A 20,449-nucleotide genomic window follows, 5' to 3' on the forward strand; every position below is an offset into this window, starting at 1 on the left:
TTTCAACACTTTGTCATAATAATCGTTATAATTAATAGGACTATGTGTGTGTTCATGTGAAAGTTTTCCACTCTAAAGTGAAAGCAGTTAATATGCTCACAGCTCACTCAGTAAAGAGTTCAGTTTCTCAGATTATCATTGATTGATTTTTCAGATCATGCATACAGTACTTGTGTCTGCCAGCTTTACTTGCTTGATTTGAGATTTATGTATTTGTATCCATGATTTGGTTTGCAGAATTGTGTGTTTATCATGACGTCACTTGTTCTATTTGATTATTCACCCTGTTTTCAAATCTCCTTCCTTCTACTAGCAAAGGAATTTATGCTCCTTACTTTTTTCTTGTCTTTAAGCATCAGTTAAGCTCACCAGCATCAGTATTTATTCTGTACAGTGGTGCTATTCTGATCGTCTTGCTTTGTATCTGGATATGCCAGACTGATCCTGAACATACAATAATGTTCCTATACAGCTGTGGGTCTACAGAGGAGGATCTTGCATTTGCATTTACCTAAAATAGATACTAATGAAAGTTGTTATGAGACTGTACATTCTCAGATGATGTTTTGTTTACTCTTGTGCAATACATGTTGTGAGTGGATGTGCAATGCAATGTAGTTTTTAATATTGCATTGTTCTGGATCACTGAGTTTCCACCATATCCTCAATTAGAAATAAGGAACATGCCAGAAATTAATCTGACACATGATTGTTCTGGATCACTGAGTTTCCACCATATCCTCAGTTAGAAATAAGGAACATGCCAGAAATGAATCTGACACATGATTGTTCTGGATCACTGAATTTCCACCATATCCTCAGTTAGAAATAAGGAACATGCCACAAAATAATCTGAAACATAATTTTCTCATTTAAAATGAGAGAATTTAATTTAAAATAAAGTAAGGTGAAGTTAACATTTTGTGAGGTGGTGTTTCATATGTTCTTCCCTACAAAGGCAGGGAAAGGAGAGAAAAGAAAAAATGTAATTATAAAATATAATATTTTTTATATAATATACTTTAAATATATTTTTATTTGCTTTAGTGTTTGTTTGGGTACTGCGTTTTGCCTTTGTAGGGCCAAAAACAATAATTCCCAAACTCATCAATTTGTTTTGTGCTCCTGAAATTAGTAGTTTGATTTCCTATGATTCAGCTTGTAATACTTATCTGAATCATAATAGGAAATCAAACTAATTTCTGAAGCACATAACAAATCGATGAGGTTGGAAATGATTGTTTTTGGCATAAAAGTAGAGGCATGTATTAGCCTGGCTAACGTCAGACCTCTTTCTCATTGATACGTGGTCTGGGAACCATATGTTCATTTTGTCGTATTTGAGGCGTGGTTTACGAATGCCCAGAGCCGTTTATTGGGCGCTACGAATGTCTATCATTCATACCAATCATTTCAATTATACCAGATGACGTATGTAGAGCGACAGAAATTCGACGAGGAAGAAGACGAAATAAACTTGCGTTCTAAACTACTTAGAACACTATCTAAGGCTGCATCGAAAGGTAACTTCGCGTCTGCTGCCATGTTGGATCCATAGATATAAACAAACTGCTTCGGTGTGCCGCATTGACGTCATCATCGTCTTGCTGCTCCCTCCCCGTTCTGTGATTGGTTCCCTTTTTGAGGTGAAAATCTGGTCCATGGTATCAAAGCCCGTCTACAGAGAGCTTACCCACTCCCTATTAAGTCCTATTGTACCGAATGTTGGTTGTAGTTCCACCAGAGTTCCACTGGGGGCGATCGCCCATGAGTGCAAAATGAATGGGAGTCTATGGGGCTAGACGGCTAAATTTGTCTCTTTCACCTGATTGCCGTTGATAAATATCAGATTTGATTGTAGGTTTTGCAAGTTCAACATGGGTTATAGGTCAAAAGTTTAATGAATGAGTACTTATGTCCTTTCGATTTCTTACAGGTTGAGTTGTTGTTGCCCATAACACACTAGCATTCTGCTAATGAACGCTGATTGGTCAGTGAAGGACTGATTACGACCAGAGATACCGCTTGATGGCATCGTGGCATCCGAAGCGGGACCAGAAACAAACTAAACAAAAACTCGTCTGGCACGTGTATTTACTTGTGTCAGCTGTGTTGTTGATGCCTTGAGAGAAAAGAAAGTGCAGAGCGCGAACGCACCAGAGTGACTGAAGGATTCCCGTACGGCAGTATCTTTGGTCGTACGATGTGTATGACGTCATTGACATTTTAAAAGACTTTTTAAAGCAAATAAGTGACTCTAAAAAATCTAACACTTAGCAATGTGTAATTTCTTTGCATCTCCTTTCGAATACAACATTCAAATTACTAGACAAAAAATTATATCCTGAGAAAAGTGGATTTTTATTGGTATAGCGCCATAGACCTCCATTCATTCTGCACTCGTCCTGTGAGCGTCCTCATATGGAATAAGAGTGGAACTGCAACCAGTTCAGAAGCCGGAAGTTTACTGAGAGTGGAAGTTCTCGCCTTATTAGACATTCTCTGATGGTATCCAGGCTGCCTAGCAGCGTGAATAAAATCGCGCTGCGTGCAAGGCAGCATGGGGAAACCCAGGCTAGGCATGTATAAGGATGGAGGACTTGGACATTTGGGATGTGTCTCAGTGGGGTAACTTAGCCTACTTAATGTACTTATACCAACACTCTCATGGCAATTCCTTATTATTTTACATTATGGTAAAATAGTTTGGTGGCGAATTTGTATGAACATTGTTTTTGTAGGATCTGCTTACGTCCCACTGAGGGTTCGGTTTATGGGTGGGCCTTTATGCTTTAAAAAAAAAAATCAATCGAATACATTTTTACAAATTCAAATGAAATGTAATTTATTGAAGTTTTCTTATGAAATTGGATTGGTACGTACTATTTATTGTTTTATAGCAAATAAAGTCAAGTCACTATACTATTATTATACTGTATGTATTGCCTTATTTCACAGAACTTTTTTTGTAGTACACTAAATTGAGGAATCTTCAATTGTGCACAAAATAACCTCATACACAATCTTATCTTAAATAATTCTAAAAACGTATTTTTTAAGTTTGATATTGTAAACTCTTTGTGGACTTATTGCCAATTCCAGTTTTTAAAACAAAAAACATTTGATTTGAGTCATTCTGAATCACTCTCTAAAGAACATTACTCTAACTGAGGATACATTACAGTCCCGTAGAAATAAATAAACTGATACAGCTAATGGAAACACCGCTTTTATCCTTTTTGACCCTTCTAACTTTGGGACTGGTTTTGGGAAAACCATTTTTGATCTTCATAGATGGCTTTGAAAGATGTAGTATGGGAATGTTAAACAAGCTGCTTTTAACAGAGAGTGTATGCCATTAAATTCAGTACAAGGAGGTCCTGTGTTTCAGTGCTTTCATAGATCTCCAAATATGCCCATTCTGCATTCCTCAGAGTGGAGAACAACAGTCACCCAACAAACTCAATACCTTTGATGATTTATATGAATTATATATCTGGCTTGTTGAACTAAGTAAGAAAGCATCATCTAAATTAAACTAGCCAGGGGTCTAAAGCAATGGCTATCATTTCTGTGCTGGGTGAACCATACCAACAAAAGTACCCTTTGCAAACAACTGTGAACTTCACAGTATTATGCATTTATGCACATTAATTGACAGAAATACGATGCTGCACACTCTTGATAGGGTAACCCTTACAAAAAATAGTTTATTCAAGTGTGCTGTTAGTATACTTTTAAATTAAAAATTAGCAAGTATACTTTTTTTCAGTCTACTTTTTATGTACTTAGAAATATACTTAAAGGGATACTTCACCTCTGGAAAGATGAATGTGTATTTAAATTGGGTCATTTATGTAGTAGAAATGTAAAATTATTTTTGAATTTGTAGTCTTCTAGAATGAGAAAAGCCAGAAAATGTATTTTTGGCTCATGTGGATGAAAGACAACAACTCCCAGACAACAACTCCTTGAGGTTTAACTGCTCTCTAAATCCGGGTTAGAGAGCAGTTAAACAACAAAGCTAAGCTACTAGTGAGTCTCCGTGACAAGTCTGCCCGGGTTTTTGAGATCGCACAAAATGCCCGGGATTCGGCTTTTGCGCTCTACAGTCGCCATTCATCATGTTTACTGTGGCGAGCAGGACGAGGCTAGGGCCGCGGGAGAACTCACACTTGTGAGACGCACCGGTCTCGTATCTCTCACGGAGGAACGGGTATTTTCTTAGCAAAAATAAAACGCATTCTTTTCACTCCTCTATCAGAAATCTTGCGAGGAGCACTGGTCGAGGCAAATTTATGGTGAAATTATTGTCTTTCCACTTCCGTATTATGGCCCCAAAAGTGCTCACTGGACCATTCAGAAGCTTAGAATGGCGCCTATAACCAATGCCATCATTATGCTTTGCAACAATTAGGTTGCGAAGGTCTTGAGACAGCTCTTTGCTTTTACCCATCATGAGATGTGTCTTGTGTGACACCTTGGCAATGAGACCTTTTTGTAGGCCATCATTTGGGACTGAACCAGCTGTTATTAATTTCCACTGACAGGGCATTTCACATTATTACACAAAACTTAATTTCTGAACTTATTTTTGTTTGTTTCTTTGTATGTATGGCTTACTTGGGTTGTTACCAACATCTGGTGTAAATTTCATGTCAATAGCACCTTTGGAAATATATTTACTGAGAAAAATGATGAAGTGTTCAATACTTATTTCCCCCGCTGTATATTGACATAACACAGGTGGCAAAGAGAAAAAACAAATGATGAATCAAAGTTAATCACAAGCAGATTTTCCACAAGCTGAGGTAAATACTGAAATATAGAAGGTGCACAGTTAATGCACATACACACAAACACAAAACACATAATGATAACACAAAAATAATGGAATAAACATTTATTTTAAACAAAATGTAACAAAAACCCTAAAGTACATAGCTGATCAGATTTTTTTTTAAAATAAACATAATTAATAAAAAAATAAAAACCAATTTACAAATGTGAAGTGTCATAAAAGGAATTCTGGGAATGTTTACGTTTTTTCACTGTAAATTATTAAATGATTTCTTCTTTTTACTTTAAAAAATGGCACATTTAGCAGTATTTTACATTACAATTGCTCAAAATGTAAGGTTAGATCTATTACAGTTTCCTCTGTACGGGAACTTACAGTTAACCAATTAACAGGTTTTTACTGTCACATTTTTACAGTGTTTTACAGTTAAAATTACAATAATTTTTTACAGTATGGACTCTATGGTGGAATTTTTGACAATAACATACAAGTAACAGAAATGTTCAAAACAAATGTTTATGCACAACTGTTTTGTTTTTTTAAAGAAATTAATAATTTAATTCAGCAAGGATGAATTGATCAAAAGTGACAGTAATGATTTTATATTGTTACAAAATAATTGTCATTCTTAAAAAATAATTTATAAATTACATCACAATAATACTGTTTTTACCATATTTTGCGCTAGAATTTTTAGAGAGGTTGTATGTGGAAAAACTTGGATTTGGACAGGATTCAAATCACAAAGTATGTCTGTGAAACAGATTTGGACTAGTCCCGTCCAAATAGGGCTCAAGTGTGTTACAAGTAAATGAATTCAGTTAACTAAATCACTTTATACCTGCTAAACACACTTGTCAAGATTAACTTAACTGGTAGGCGAGTGTTTTCTCCTGTGTCCAGTGTTTTGTGTAATTATATTTTTGGCTGGGGCACAAGTGGATATCCTGGGTTAAGTATACTCTGAATTAATCAAAATAACTTTTAAGGTGAGGCAATATAAACATTGCAGAATTGGTTTCTGGCCTTCAGAGTAAATTATTGCATACTCTTTCTAAGAGTCATGGAGCACACCCCACACCCCAACTATCATGGTAACATGACGACACAATCATTACATAAATAAAGGCTGATGAGATCTGCTGATGATACTTTAATGAGGTGTTGAATCGAACATCTAGTCCTGGTCATAAGACAACAGGGGAAAACAATGCTAAATGCACTTAAGATAAAATCCAACTATTTACTAAAATAGGCAACAGCAGAAAAGACTTCCTGCATGTTTTGTTGTTGATATTACTGTATTTTGACACAAATTGTTAGAGAAATGGTTACAAACATGGTTAAATATGGATTGTGTCAAAATATTTGCAATAAATTGTTCAATAAATTGTTTAATAACAAAATCAGTTACTGCTTCAGTGTACCACTATTTAGGGAAACTTTTTAAAGGAAATATTACCATTTTCCATGTTTATGTAATGAACTAAACTAATTATATAATCATAATTATCAACTCAAGCATTAAGACTCTACAGACTGCACTCAAGGTCAAAGTTGTCCCCTTTTTGTTGAATTATTGAAATTACAGGTGAAGTTCAAGGGAAAGAGATGGTGTAAACTGTTTCTATTCCCCTAGCAATGTGATTAGAGTGACTACATGGATGTCCTCTTCCGGAATTTCCTTCTCTAAGTCCTCCATGTGTGTTGTGTTTATACCCTCAGCACTTTCCAGCCTGTTTAGCACAAAAACAACTAAATTATTCAACACCTACCTGATCATACATGATTTAGCAGGACACTCATTTATTTACACATCATCTCGATTAAGCATACTGTTTCCTCCTTTTGGGCACGCTTGAAGAGACTTCAGTCAAGTGTTCTTTTGGAGATCAAATGACCTTCCTCCTTGAACCATTATCGATTTAAGTTGAGATTTAGCAACAGCGTCTGGATTAAATTGACTGCTGAAGGGCAACCTACTCAGTCAACCAATTCTGACTAAACGTAAATGGTTATTTTAATCTTTTATGCATTTTTTTATAGTTTGTTTCTGTATTTAATTCTTCTGTTTCCGCAGACATATTTTAGTTGGGATGGTCTAATAAACGGATAAATTATTAATATTAAATGCTATTTTCAAGTTCTATACTAATTCTATAAATTTAAATAACTAAAATATATATAAATACATAGGATATGTTCATATTTATATTCAGATTTGTACAAGATTACATTTAACAGTGTTTTAATTATTAAAATTATGTATTCATGTATTTAATACATTTTTTTATTTTAATAGGCAGATTTCTGTTTCTGTATAATGACTGTAAATTTTTATGACGATACAAAGACTGGAGTACATACAGTATATGTAGATGTGAGGGGAAGGAAAGAATCGAGGAGTATTCAGGTTGAAGTTAAAGTAGGTTTTACTTTCCTAAAGTAGGAGTACTTTCATGTGTTAAGGATTTAATAAGACAACATAAAGTAGAGACAGACAGAGATTGGAAGTTCAAGAGCTTGAAGCCATCTGGTTATTAATTCTCTGCTAAATGTTTCGGTCCTGAAGGGTGCAGCTGGTGGCGTACAGGTCTGAAAGAATGGCCCGCTCTGGTTCTGGTTGGATGAGGGCCCAGCTCTAAGATGTCTGGCCCCTGCTACCTGTTTCAGTGATGAAGAGCACCTCCACCATCTTCCTCCTCACTCTGTCCATCTTGTGCATAGCTGAGGTATTGATCAACATATGCATTTTGCAGCAAAAACTAATAGCTTGTTGTTAATGCATTTCTAAATGTTCATTTTGAAGGAATAGTTACTAAAAATACATTAATTCTGTTTTAGTGTGTGTTTTCCATAAAGCACTCATATGGCCTGCAATACTATAGGCCTACTTATATTACTTTTAGGCTGTATGTCCACCAAAGTATTTTTAGCCAGCTGCTCGATAGCGCTATGGAAAATCCGCGGAAGTGTTACTAGTTTCTGATTTCGCAGATAGTTTGTTTCTGAATATAAAAATGTTGACACAATGTAAAGTACTTGCTCTGTCGCTTGATTTGGATGAAGATAGTGCTGAACCACGTAGAAAGAGAGGGCAGTTGATCAGTGTGGTGTTTGTCCTGCCCTTCCATTGTGATTGAATGGCTGGGTAAAAAGCTACAGTGATGAGTGCTGCATTTTACCCAGTGTTGAAAATTTTTCTACTATCGGCAACCAGACGAAAAAAAAGCCAAGCGCTGAGCATGAAATAGACGCTCAGCGCCTTGTCACGCTGCTGTCGTTGTCAAACATGGGGTGCTCTCATTGAAAACTCTTTGGTGGATACATGGCCTGCTTTTGTGTACTTTTTTTTTTTTACATTTTTCTGTTCATTTTAATTGCAAGGCCAAAAACATGGAAACCTGTCAGAATTTCTTGCATGCAGCATTGTGTACAATAAGAACAGAAACATGTATTAAGACAGAAAGTTGCAACCTCATGGTGTCATGTGTTATTTCAGAGTGTGAGTGGGAAGACGGTGAAGGACACAGTGCAGGAATGGAACAGGTATCGGAACGAGTGCATCTTGAAGATAAGCTCACAACCCGCACCTTCGGGTAGGCATTAGCTCTTCCCGTGTGTGTGTGTGCGTGTGCGTTTCTGTATCAACATTGGAAAACAGCTAGTTGAGATTTATTATGTATATAAAGAGAAGTAAACACACAGACACACACTAAACACTCTAAATGTTTGTCGTGAATATTTCTTGCCATATAAATGTTGCTTGCATAAGGAGTGTCAATGAGGATCTTGTAGTTATACTTCTAACATGGAATGCAACAATTAGATATACAATTTTATATATGAAATAAGCTCTGGCAGGAGTATATAAAGTTATTAAACCTCTCTGGATCACCTTTATATTCACATTAACTCTATTTTCTCCATATAGGTTTGTTTTGCAAAAGCATGTTTGATATGTACGCTTGTTGGACAGATGGAGTTCCCAACACAACGGTGAAAGTGCCGTGCCCCTGGTATCTGCCTTGGTATGATCAAGGTACCACTGCCAATAATAGTGCCTGTTGGCATAGAAAAATAAAAGAAATTGCTTCATAAATGTCATGCAATTCACCATTTTCATTTTAAAAAGAGGATCTTAAAGCTTACCATTTGTTTATGTGAAAATATTATTTTTATTGTTTATCGTAAACTCATTTTATCTTCTGCCAGGTAAAAATCATAAGACAGATTTAGAACATACTAACATAAGAATGAGTGACTACCATAAATTATGCTGTTGGTTGTCATTTCCATGCACTCAATTAATAAAAAGGTTCATAGAAGACTCTGTTATGCATTACTGTCCTCTTTAGTGCGTAGTGGGTTTGTGTCACGGGAATGTGGTCCAGATGGCCAGTGGCTCACTGTCAACCACAGCCGTACATGGAGAGACCACTCACAATGCAATGCAGATGGCAGCCAGCAGATAGCACAGGTAAAGAGACATGTATATCACCTAAAATGAATGTATATGTATACGGTTGTGGTTTTGCCAGTTTTTATCATATTTACCAGGGGTGCCATTAATTCTGTCCACAAGTTTGTGAGTGGTCCTGAGGTTTTTAGCAGATTGCATTTTCCTTCTATGTAATGTTTCCGTAAGAAATTTTTTTTTTCTGCTCACCAAGGCTGTATTTATTTGATAAAAAACAGTAATATTGTTAAATATAATTTAAACAATTTAAAATAACTGTTGTCTATTTTAATATATTTTAAAATGTCAATTTATTCCTGTGATGGCAAAGCAGAATTTTCCAGTCGTTATAAATTTCTCCAGTCTTCACATGACCCTTCAGAAATCATCAATATGCTGATTTGTTGCACAAGAAACATTTCTTATCATTATCTATTGAAAGCAGTTTTCAGGATTCTTTTCTGAATAGAAAATTCAAAGGCATTTATTTGAAATAAAAAAATTGTATTTTAAATCAATTTAATGCATCCTTGCTGAATACATGTTTTTGTTGAAAACAAATTTCCTTCAAAAACAATTCTGACCCCAAACTTTTAAATGGATATGCCCTATGGGTGAGATAATTAAAATGTTCAAATATATAAGTATATGGCTTCCCTAATATATGCTTTATATTATTCAGTATATATTCATTTTCTTTTTATAATTTTGATAAAGTTAAAATCTTGTTGAACTTGGTTTAAGAAAAATATCTGCAGATCAGGAGATAAATAGGCATAATTAGTCAAATAAATCATGTAATTATTGAAATGATCCTGGACCAATTAAATTAGTTTTGTGGCTTTGTTGAATGCGAGTTGCAATTTGGTAAATTCCACTTACTGTCATCCAAGTTCAAATTCCAATTTAACTTCCTGTGGTGCCAGATGATTAAAATTCCAATTCATGAATTGAAAGGGAGTCAATTCTTAAATTCCGCCATGCTGACAGCCATTGAAAGCCACCTCAGGCAGAGAGTAATGACATCTTTATTTTCATGGATCACACTAGCGAGCACATGTTGTTGTTCAAAACGACTGGAAAAGCTCTCAGTGAAAGAAACCAGATTTGTGGTGTATGGAGAATTTATGTAAAATAGGAAACTCGCTGTGCGGTTCTGTAATTTCATGAACCAAAGCACTTGGAAAGCAGTCCCACTAGTGTCATTTGCAGAGCTCTGCTCTCATTTCTTACTGGCGAAGGAGACTTTATCTCCTGCTCACAGAGTTATTTTCCAGAGTTATTGGCTATTACTCGCTAGTGTGATTCGTGAATATAAAGATGTCATTACACTCTGCCTAAGGCAGCTTTCAGTGGTTGTCAATATGGCAGAGTGAGAAAAATGTCTGAATTTCTCGGAAGCTTTGCCTTCATATCCCACACAAGACATTTAAGAAGGTTTTTCTTTCAGAATAGTCACATGAATTAAATTGGCTTATGTCTGTAGTGCTATTCTTTCACTTGCTGTCTTCACAGGAGAATCAGATGATGATCCTGGCCTATTTCAGGGTGATGTACACAGTTGGTTACTCTCTGTCCCTGACCAGCCTGTCTTTAGCCCTCGTCATACTTCTCATATTCAGGTGAGTGACCGTTTTCCTCCAGAAAAGTGAGCAGAACATGGCATGCAGAAGAAGAAAAAAACAAAACAATATAAAGCTGTTGGCATTCATTCATTATCCTGCAATATGATGAATAAAAAGACATAAAAGCAAGAGCCTTAATGTAAACATGCTGCGTGCTGTTCGCCCAATGACACTGACACTCCAAATAAGAACGTTAATCCAGGATTCAAGAATTTATCAGTTTATATGAGTACCTAGGATTAATGATCAGTCTGAAAAGTGAAGCAAGATTTGTTCACTTAGGGTTTATACTGACCCAGGGTTAAGTATTTCAAGTGTGAAAAGCCATAATGTGTTTGTGTGTAATATTGCAGGAAGCTGCGTTGCACACGTAATTACATCCACACCAACCTGTTTGCCTCATTTATCCTGCGTGCTGTGTCCATCCTCACGAGAGACGCGCTTCTCATGAAAGACGCTCCAGAGTTCAGGGACAACAAAGATGTTTCAATTGTTCTGAGTGAAGAGGTAAGTACTGACTCAATTACATTACAGTAATTACACGCTGCAAAACAGTTGCTGTTCTGGAATGAGGAGGCAAAGTCAAATGTAAATTCATTTTATAGTTACACTTTATGTTTTGCAGAGTAAATAAACATTGCTTATACTGTTCTATTTTGTATTTTTATATTAACATTGTAATTAAACAGTTAGTTCACCCAAAAATGAAAATTCTGTCAGTAATTACTCACCCTCATGTTGTTCCAACCCCGTAAGACTTTCTCTCATCTTCGAAACACAAATTTAGATATTTTTGATTAAATCTGAGAGCTGGATCACTCCTCCACAGGCTTATGGACACCTTAACTTGCTGGCCCAGAAAATGTATTAAAGACATTGGTAATATAGTCCAAGTGACTCCAGTAGCTCAACCTTAAGTTTATAAAGCGACGAGAATACTTTTTGTGCACAAAAACAAACAAAAATAACGACTTTATTCCACTTTTCATTTCCTTCTCTCTGGACCTCGAGTCTTTTTACGTAGTGTTTAAGCGTAGCGCGTCTGTGTTTCACATCACCACGTAGGCTCACTATTGGGTGACTCTGGTGATGTGGTGACATATCACACATGACCAATTTTGTAATATTCAATTTCATATTTTGTAATATTTGCATTGTTTTATCTTTGTACTGTGGATTTATTTTCATCCAATTTTGCCTTTGAGGAAACGCTCCTGCTAAAAAACTATTCAAGTACATTGTTTGATCCAGTAAACCCACATTAAACTCCCACAGGTGATGTCAGGCTGCCGTGTGGCTCAGGTCCTGATGCAGTATTGTGTTGGGGCCAACTACTATTGGCTACTGGTAGAAGGTCTATATCTTCACAACCTGCTGGTGCTGATGGTCTTCTCAGAGAACAGTTACATCTGTGTGTACCTCTTCATCGGCTGGGGTGTGTAACAAACTCATTCTACTCTTTTTGTAGAACAATTATCATAAAAATAAGTGGAATACTTCATTTAATATATTTATAAATTTATAAAAACTTTATATTTAAAAAATATAAAATATATATATATATACATATATGTGTGTGTGTATGTGTATATATATATATATATATATATATAATTTAAATTTAAATGCATACATTTCCATACATGGAATGAGTTTGAACAATTACCACAATTAAATCAAAAACAATTTTTTTAGAGAAAGTAAAAATTAAATGCTAATGTAGATGCACAAATGTGAGGCAGGTGTCTTGCTTGTTTTCTGACAGGAACGCCTGTGCTCTTTGTGGTGCCTTGGATAGTTGTTCGTTACTTGTATGAGAACACTAGGTAAGATGTGCCAGAAGTCTTGATGCATCAGCTTTCTTTCATTTGGTTAAAGATTAAGAGCAACTTTGGTTAAGCATTACAAATGTCCCTACACATTTCTCAAGGTGCTGGGAGATCAACGAAAATATGGCATATTGGTGGATCATCCGAACGCCAATCCTTTTGGCAATTTTAGTGAGTTTTCCTCCGTATTTATCTCATTTTGTCTAAAATTTGAATTTGTTCTCTGATTGTATTTATAGTCATTCACATATGCTTACAGTATATGTGCTTACAGATCTTTTATTTTTACTGAATACTGGAAATTTCCCAATTTCGACCAGTGTTCCAGATAACTCAGAATCAGAAGTTTTCAACTAATGGAACATTGCGTTAGTTTCTACCATTTGGTAATGACAACAAATGGTGCTTCTCATCATAGTCAGGGCTGATGCGTCTTTACTAGTTGGATTTCTGACCTATGTTCCAGTGGTTATTTTTGTGTGGGAGGTGAGAGAATTCCAAGTTCTGAGTCATCTGGGGCCGGTTGCACCAGCTATGCATAAGTTGTAGCAGACAACTTGACGTAATTGGTCACTGTTACAACTTGCGCACTTATTAACCTAAATATTTTTGTGTTGCACCATTATACTCAGTTAAAGCATAGCTCTACGTATAAACTAAATATTTACGGAAGTCTCCCATCGGGAGTAATGGTCAGAATAAAATAGCAGACTGACTGAACTGCATCAAAAAAGCTTTTATTTTACCCAACAGACTTCAATTCTTTAGACATACTGTATGATAATGCTGACATTTACACATACTTATATTTAAGAGAGAGAACATTATGTGCAGATTACTTTGTTAGAGGCTCTTCAACAAGAACCTGTCCTAATGCGCTCATCTATATGCATCGGCCCATGTTGTGCATTTAAAATAATATAATGTCATGAATGTCATTTTGAAATTTCAAATACAGTTTCTGAATGTTACTTGCATATAAAAAAATACATATGTTATTCATGATGTTATTCACAACTTGCGTATTTTAAGGCTGCTAGTAGATCATTTAGGGTAAATGTCACGTTACGTGACTACGCATTACTTTATGGAGAACTTACGACCTATTAGCTTATAAACAAATGGTGCAACCGAATAGAGTACAAAGTTAGTTACAAACTAGCTAGTTAATAAGCCTCTAGTGTGGACTTTACATTCCAATTTAAGAACGAATTTACGAATGTCTGGTGCAACACTACCCTGGGACACACCATATGAATAACCAGTTAAATAGCCAGTTACTCTTGCATTATACATGGATGACTCATTAGTCTAGAGCACTCTTGAGACTGTGTTGAGGAAATGTTTTTCTGCACTCCGAAATGATTGTGGTTTGGTTTGAACGGATCCGTCACTCTCAGTTGGGATAATTTATGCAGTTTTCTGCATTCTCCAGAATGAGAAGTTTTGTGTGCCTTTACATTGAGCATTCCACATGTAATTATATATAAATAATCATATTTTGCAGGTGAACTTTTTCATATTTATAAGGATTATTCAGATCCTCATCTCCAAATTAAAAGCACATCAGATGAGATATACAGATTATAAATTTAGGTAAGAATTTGTCTTGTTATTTCAAATTATTTTCACAAATTAATTTGTTCATCAGTATCTGTTTTTTGCTCAAATTTGTTATTTAAAACAACCTGATCTGTTGGTTTTTCCTTGTAGCCGGCATTTCTGTTATGTAACTGGAAATGTGTCACATAAAGTGCCTTAGCAAGCTTTTGATGTTTCAACCATTTTGAAGAATGTTTCATCCTCTTCTTCAAATGTCAGCCTTGAGGGCATCATATGTTTTAGGGAGCTGTTCTTTTCCCAGCAGAGAATGTATTTCTAGCCTTTAAGCTTAATCCTGCTTATCCATAGTGGAATAAAACGTGTATTGAAATATAACAAGCATATGTATTGGTAATAATGATGGAGGCTTAGATTCTTGATTCACCCACAGTGCCTCACTATTGTCAATTTATCTGCCTATGAAATCTCTCTTCAAACATTTGTAAAACCTAAAAGGTTTTTTTTTTTTATCTGAAAAAATGTGATCACAAAAAAAAAAAAAAAGTTGATGGCATTTTGAAGCGAGATGGGCCGGATTGTGTTTTTGAATAATCTGCGTCTAATATTCTTGGTCCCTCAGGTTAGCCAAGTCCACGCTGACCCTCATTCCCCTGTTAGGGATTCATGAGGTGGTGTTTGCTGTGATGACAGAGGAACAGACTGAGGGCGTACTTCGCAATGTCAACCTGTTCTTTGAACTCTTCTTCAATTCCTTTCAGGTACAACTAAGGGGATCAAGCGAGACAGACTGTGTCACAACATGGCCTAGATCATCAAGTGTACTTACTTTTTTGTTTTCCATGCACTATTTTAATGTAGTGTATATCCTTACAGTTAATGCATTTTGACACATTTGTTGCTGTTGCCCCACAGGGTTTTCTGGTGGCCATACTATACTGCTTTGTCAATAAAGAGGTTTGTATTTTTTCTATACTGTATAGTGTCATATTTTTAATGTATACTCAATGATGTATTTAAAGGGGTCATATAATGCCATTTTTGTACAAGCTAATATGATTCTTTAGGGTCTAAATTAAAAGTTTGTAATATACTTTAATTAAAAATTCTCATTAGTATTGTAAGAAAACACTCATTTTACCTGGTCAAAAACAGCTCTGTTTTCAGCACGCCATTTAAGTGCATGTGTCTTTAAATGATAATGAGCTTTGCTCACCCCGCCCCTCTGTTTTGTGCGTACACTGGTTGTAACACAATAACCATAACGCGTTGTTCATTATAAACGTGGGATTACGAATTATATTGAGAACGTCGTACATAGAAAACATGCCGTAATGTACACTGAGTGTAAACAGCCGCATTCATCGTGAAGCGTGCAAGCGATTTGCAAAGATTAAAATAAAGATTAATATAAAGGTTAATAAAACGTTGCACTCACTTCTTCTTCTGGAGGTGCAGCAGGAACACGAATAGTTATCCTTTTTTCAGGAGCAGCTTCTTAGCAAAACCAGCTTTATAACGTTACTGACCCTCGTTTGTAAAGCAGTCTGGTGTGTGAAATGATTTGCGCAAACATGAAAGCATTGCTGTTGATCGTGGGGAATATTCCCTTCAAAAACAAAACTCAGCTACTGCGTCTTCAGCGGTTCGGATTTAGGAACATCAAAATGACTGCTGTGTTCGTTATTACACCCAAGAACAGAACACCACAATCGCTTAGACGCCATTCTGCTCATAGACAGTGCTCCAGCGTATCAACAATGACGCGCGAACTATGATTGACAGCTCGCTCACGAGCGATGGCGGGTCTGTGTTGAAACGCTGCTGTCAATCTACAATCGTTGGAGGGGCGTATGACCGTGCGATGTCACACGGTCGAACGGCTTGATTTTAGAGAGGGGAAAACATGTAAGAAGATAAAAAAAAAACCACTGGATGGATTTTTATAATTTTATGATGGTTGTGTACAGGCACTGCCAACACACATTTCAGTACAATCAACTTGTAAAAGTGCATGTACCATTATATGACCCCTTTAAATAAAATGAACTAAAAAACTATGTATAATTAGTGGTATTTTATTATCATTGAATATGCTATTATAGTTTGTTAATTAGATTTTATTTTTATATATTATGTTTTCAATTTAATTTTTAGGCTACATTTTAGTAATTTTGTTGTTTTTTTGTCATATTTATTAATTGTTTTTTTTTGTTCTATGTCTATAACGTTTTAATTTTACAAAATGTATTTTAGTACTTCAGCTAAATGAAAATTATGAATGCTCAAATAGCTGAAATAAAATAAGTTTTTTTTAATATATAATTTTATTATTTTTATTTAAGTTAAAGGAGAACTCCGGTCAATTTTAACATTGAGCTCATTTTTTTTGTAAATTTGGAGTGCTGTCAATACAGAGAACAACGACAAAAATCGGTGTTGCCTACACCGTGTTATCCTATTTTTAAAATTTGCACCCTGTTGACTTCAATAGGGCAAGTTTTAAACCAGCTTTTAGCCTCTTAACATCCTTGATGTGTCATTACAAGTGCACAGCTAATGTGAGTGATTCCTTCAGAGTGATCACGGGTGAATCTGACTACAGTAGATGTGAAAGATATTAATAAAAATTAGGTTATTTCAGCCAGCGATTGTCGAGTTCAGTTCACGCGCGTGATCATAGGTAACTAAACCTATGCGTGTGAACTCAACAATCGATTACTATGGACTTCGACTGAAAACAGGATGTAAATACAGGTATGTGCGCTGGCTGAAAAAACATAATTTTTATACATATCTTTCACATCTACTGCAGTCAGATTGACCCGTGATCACTCAGAAGGAATCACTCACATTTTCTGTGCACTTGTAATGACACATCAAGGATGTTAAGAAGCTAAAAGCTGGTTTAAAACTTGCCCCATTGAAGTCAACAGGGTGCAAATTTTAAAAAGAGGATAACATGGTGTAGGCAACACCGATTTTTGTCCTTGTTCTTTGTATTGACAGCACTCCAAATTTACAAAAAAAATGAGCTCAATGTTAAAATTGACCGGAGTTCTCCTTTAATGTTTTAAATTTAAACGTTATGTTTTTATTAACGATAATAACCCTGCTATCCTATGCTATATATATATTCACATAACTGCTATTTTACCTATCATGTCTTTGATTTCAGGTACAGTCAGAAATCAAAAAGAAATGGCAGCGATGGAGATTGGGAATAAGCATTTTGGATGACCAGCGTTATACAGGTAGCAACACACAGCAGGGAGGTGCCAGTCCTGTGTGCCACCATGACCCAGCCTGCTCTCCAGAGTGCCCTCTGGACAGTGGCTGCCAACTGTGCTCAGACCCAACAACAACAGACGCCCACCTGACCGTTCAACAACACTACCATCCTGGAGCAAAGAAAGGCAAGGCGTACTGCTACATCTCTGCCCGAAAACAGGTTCTGAACGGGTTGGATGTGCCAGCATTACCCCAGTGTGCCGCAGAGGGCACAACTATGTTTTCCGAGAGCTACTGCTGAATGATGTGGACTGTGCTGGCCATTGATTGGACAAACAAGCTGGATATCACATAGTGTCTTGGAATAAGAGATCTCATTGTTTTTGGATATTCCTACATCACATTTCTCACATTACACCAGACAGATTGTTTTTGTTTTTGTTTTTCTCATTTGATATTTACCACTATACCTCAATTTGGACACAAGATTAATTCTGTTATGCGCCAAAACATTCTGTTATGGTTTGATGTTTATCTAATGCAGTCAATTTTATGTGCAGGTTAAATACTTTTGGGGGAGACTGTATACATATAGAATAAGGACCAATGATAAAGTTAATCAAACTTATAAAATGTCCATAAACAGCAAATTAGCACTAGCATTATGTCTTAAGCACATCCTTACCCTGATATGATAAGTGCCTCTTGAGGCATTAAATGTCTAACATGGAGGTTTTGTATGGCTCTTGTGTAACCCGCTCAACCAGAATGGTGCAGTCTAGGCACTCTCTTAAACAGCAGGAAATCTAATTCCTTTTTTATGTTTCTGCATTCCACTTGATGGCTTAATCCCTTTTCATTCAGTGCCATGACATAACCCAACTGTGAACTGTATGTCTAAAAGAATTAGAGGGTAATTTAGTTATTAGGTAACAGTAACAACATTATCAAACATGGAAACAGATTGTTCCCAAAACTTTATGAAGGCTCACATCAGTGTATCCCCTCTTTTTTTGAACCACTCACAAGTACTGAGATCTATTCTTACATTGTGTACGCTTTCACTTCACTGGACACATTGTTTTTCTGTTACTATGAATGGAAGAGTTCAATAATAATAGTGATATCTACGTATGTTGTACCTGAGCTTTCACTGTGGTTTTATTATGTAATTTCTAAATTTCATGCATCAAGCGGAGGCTGTTATTCTGTTGTTTTCACATTGAGGTTATATTCCCCGGATTCATTGACACCTAAAGCCACCTAGTGGACGTAGAGAGAAATGTGTTGTAGAGTTGCGTTCGTCCCCTGAGGAAATTTCTTACCATCTTGTCAGTGCTGAATGACATTAACTGAGTGCAAAGAGTTTGTGGTCAGGCATGAATTTGTCAAAATATAAGATGTCTTTGTTGTATTCTCCGGTACAGTTTGTCTAGTTCTGATGAAGCCACTGTAAATCGTTAATAGGCTATTTATCATACATCTATTACCTATTTTTGTCCAGCAATCATACAGATTGCAGAATAACTGGCCGTTATTAACACAGAACAGCTTTTATTTTACGCTTAAAACCGCGAGATGCAGGGCACTGGAATAAAAAAAAAAGTAAGAACAATAATAAGACCATCTCTGGTTAAACTTCTTTTAGCATTTTAAAAACACGGCGCACAAGTCAAAAAGTACAACTGAAGACCTCCGATGCAAAAGCCTCTAAAAGCCACCTCTGTCAAAAATGAGATAGGCTAATAATGCTGCGTTCCAGGCAGGTGTTTGAGCACGTAAATCACGACTTCAAACCACGACTCACAACTTTGTAGCGTTCCAGGCCAGTCACCGTGTACCGCCTGCAGAAACACTGCATCCATAGGGGCTGCCATTGTTGTTTTGTATGGTTTCACGGGCTATGTGACGTCAGAGCTCGTAACTGGGAGTACATCGATCTAGTAGGAGTTCACGGGTGGAAAGTCACGGGTTTGACTGCTGTTCCAGTTCACTTTCACGGGTATAAGGTTAGAAAAACACGGGTTACAGGTTGCCTGGAACGCACCATAATATTGAGTGAATGCTCTCCGCACATAGCCTATAGCCTACTCATCAAATACTTTCAACTTCAAACTCACTAAATCCCAACCTCAGTCCAATGCCGGTACTTGGGGAGAAACGGAGCCTGGTAAAAATGTTAATATTAAACAAAAACTTTAGACGGACTTAGAGGCTTTTGGAATCTTGGTATTCCTCACCTGTAGCCTACTGTATTTTGTTTCAATAATATGTATTAATATAACTTTAAAGGGGTCATATAATGCCATTTTTGTACAAGCTAATGTGATTCTTTAGGGTCTAAATTAAAAGTTTGTAATATACTTTAATTAAAAATTCTCATTATTGTAAGAAAACAGTCATTTTACCTGGCCAAAAACAACTCTGTTTTCAGCATGCCGTTTCAGTGCATGTGTCTTTAAAGCCACACTGTGTAACTTTTCAACCTTCATAATATATTTCCAAGACCCTTGTGATGGTACATCGACTTACAATAGGTTGAATGACACGTCTGCCATAGCCTGACGGGGTCTGTATCGCTTTTACTGGCACTATGTAACTTCGGGGTTCGGGTAGTAACCAGAGCACAAAAAGAACTACAAAATTCGACTGCTTTACGGCATACGTCACTTCCCCCACCACTTCCTCAATATATATTATATACTGTCTATAGCATAGACATCATATATATGATGTCTATGGTCTATAGAGCTGGTAAGTCCCGCCCCTTCCGCTAACCCCACTGGACCTCTAGGTTGAAAAATCGTCAATGCAAGTGAATGGGAGAAAATAATTATTTTCTGGTCCCGTTTGAATTTTGCCATGAATGTGAACATATGTTGTCTGTGAATTTTTTATATAACTTTTCGTGTAAAGAATGCTACAATTTAGCGGGTAGAAGTTT

General features: G+C 36.2%; 1 protein-coding gene across 1 annotated transcript in view; it reads left to right on the forward strand.

Moving 5' to 3' along the window:
• gipr (gastric inhibitory polypeptide receptor) overlaps positions 1-18,645 on the forward strand; it is a 39,423-nt gene extending 20,778 nt beyond the window's left edge. Inside the window, exons 2-14 of the mRNA XM_081371535.1 lie at positions 7,374-7,533; positions 8,304-8,400; positions 8,736-8,843; positions 9,160-9,281; positions 10,776-10,882; positions 11,239-11,392; positions 12,161-12,320; positions 12,651-12,711; positions 12,816-12,885; positions 14,222-14,310; positions 14,897-15,035; positions 15,190-15,231; positions 17,453-18,645. Coding sequence (XP_081227661.1) covers positions 7,477-7,533; positions 8,304-8,400; positions 8,736-8,843; positions 9,160-9,281; positions 10,776-10,882; positions 11,239-11,392; positions 12,161-12,320; positions 12,651-12,711; positions 12,816-12,885; positions 14,222-14,310; positions 14,897-15,035; positions 15,190-15,231; positions 17,453-17,806 — 1,560 coding nt within the window. The 5' untranslated portion in view covers positions 7,374-7,476 and the 3' untranslated portion in view covers positions 17,807-18,645. The remainder of the gene's footprint in view (positions 1-7,373; positions 7,534-8,303; positions 8,401-8,735; positions 8,844-9,159; positions 9,282-10,775; positions 10,883-11,238; positions 11,393-12,160; positions 12,321-12,650; positions 12,712-12,815; positions 12,886-14,221; positions 14,311-14,896; positions 15,036-15,189; positions 15,232-17,452) is intronic.
• Positions 18,646-20,449: the final 1,804 nt, after the last annotated feature.

The sequence above is a fragment of the Scardinius erythrophthalmus genome (genome assembly GCF_964197995.2).
Source record: "Scardinius erythrophthalmus genome assembly, chromosome: 7".
Taxonomy (NCBI): domain Eukaryota; kingdom Metazoa; phylum Chordata; class Actinopteri; order Cypriniformes; family Leuciscidae; genus Scardinius; species Scardinius erythrophthalmus.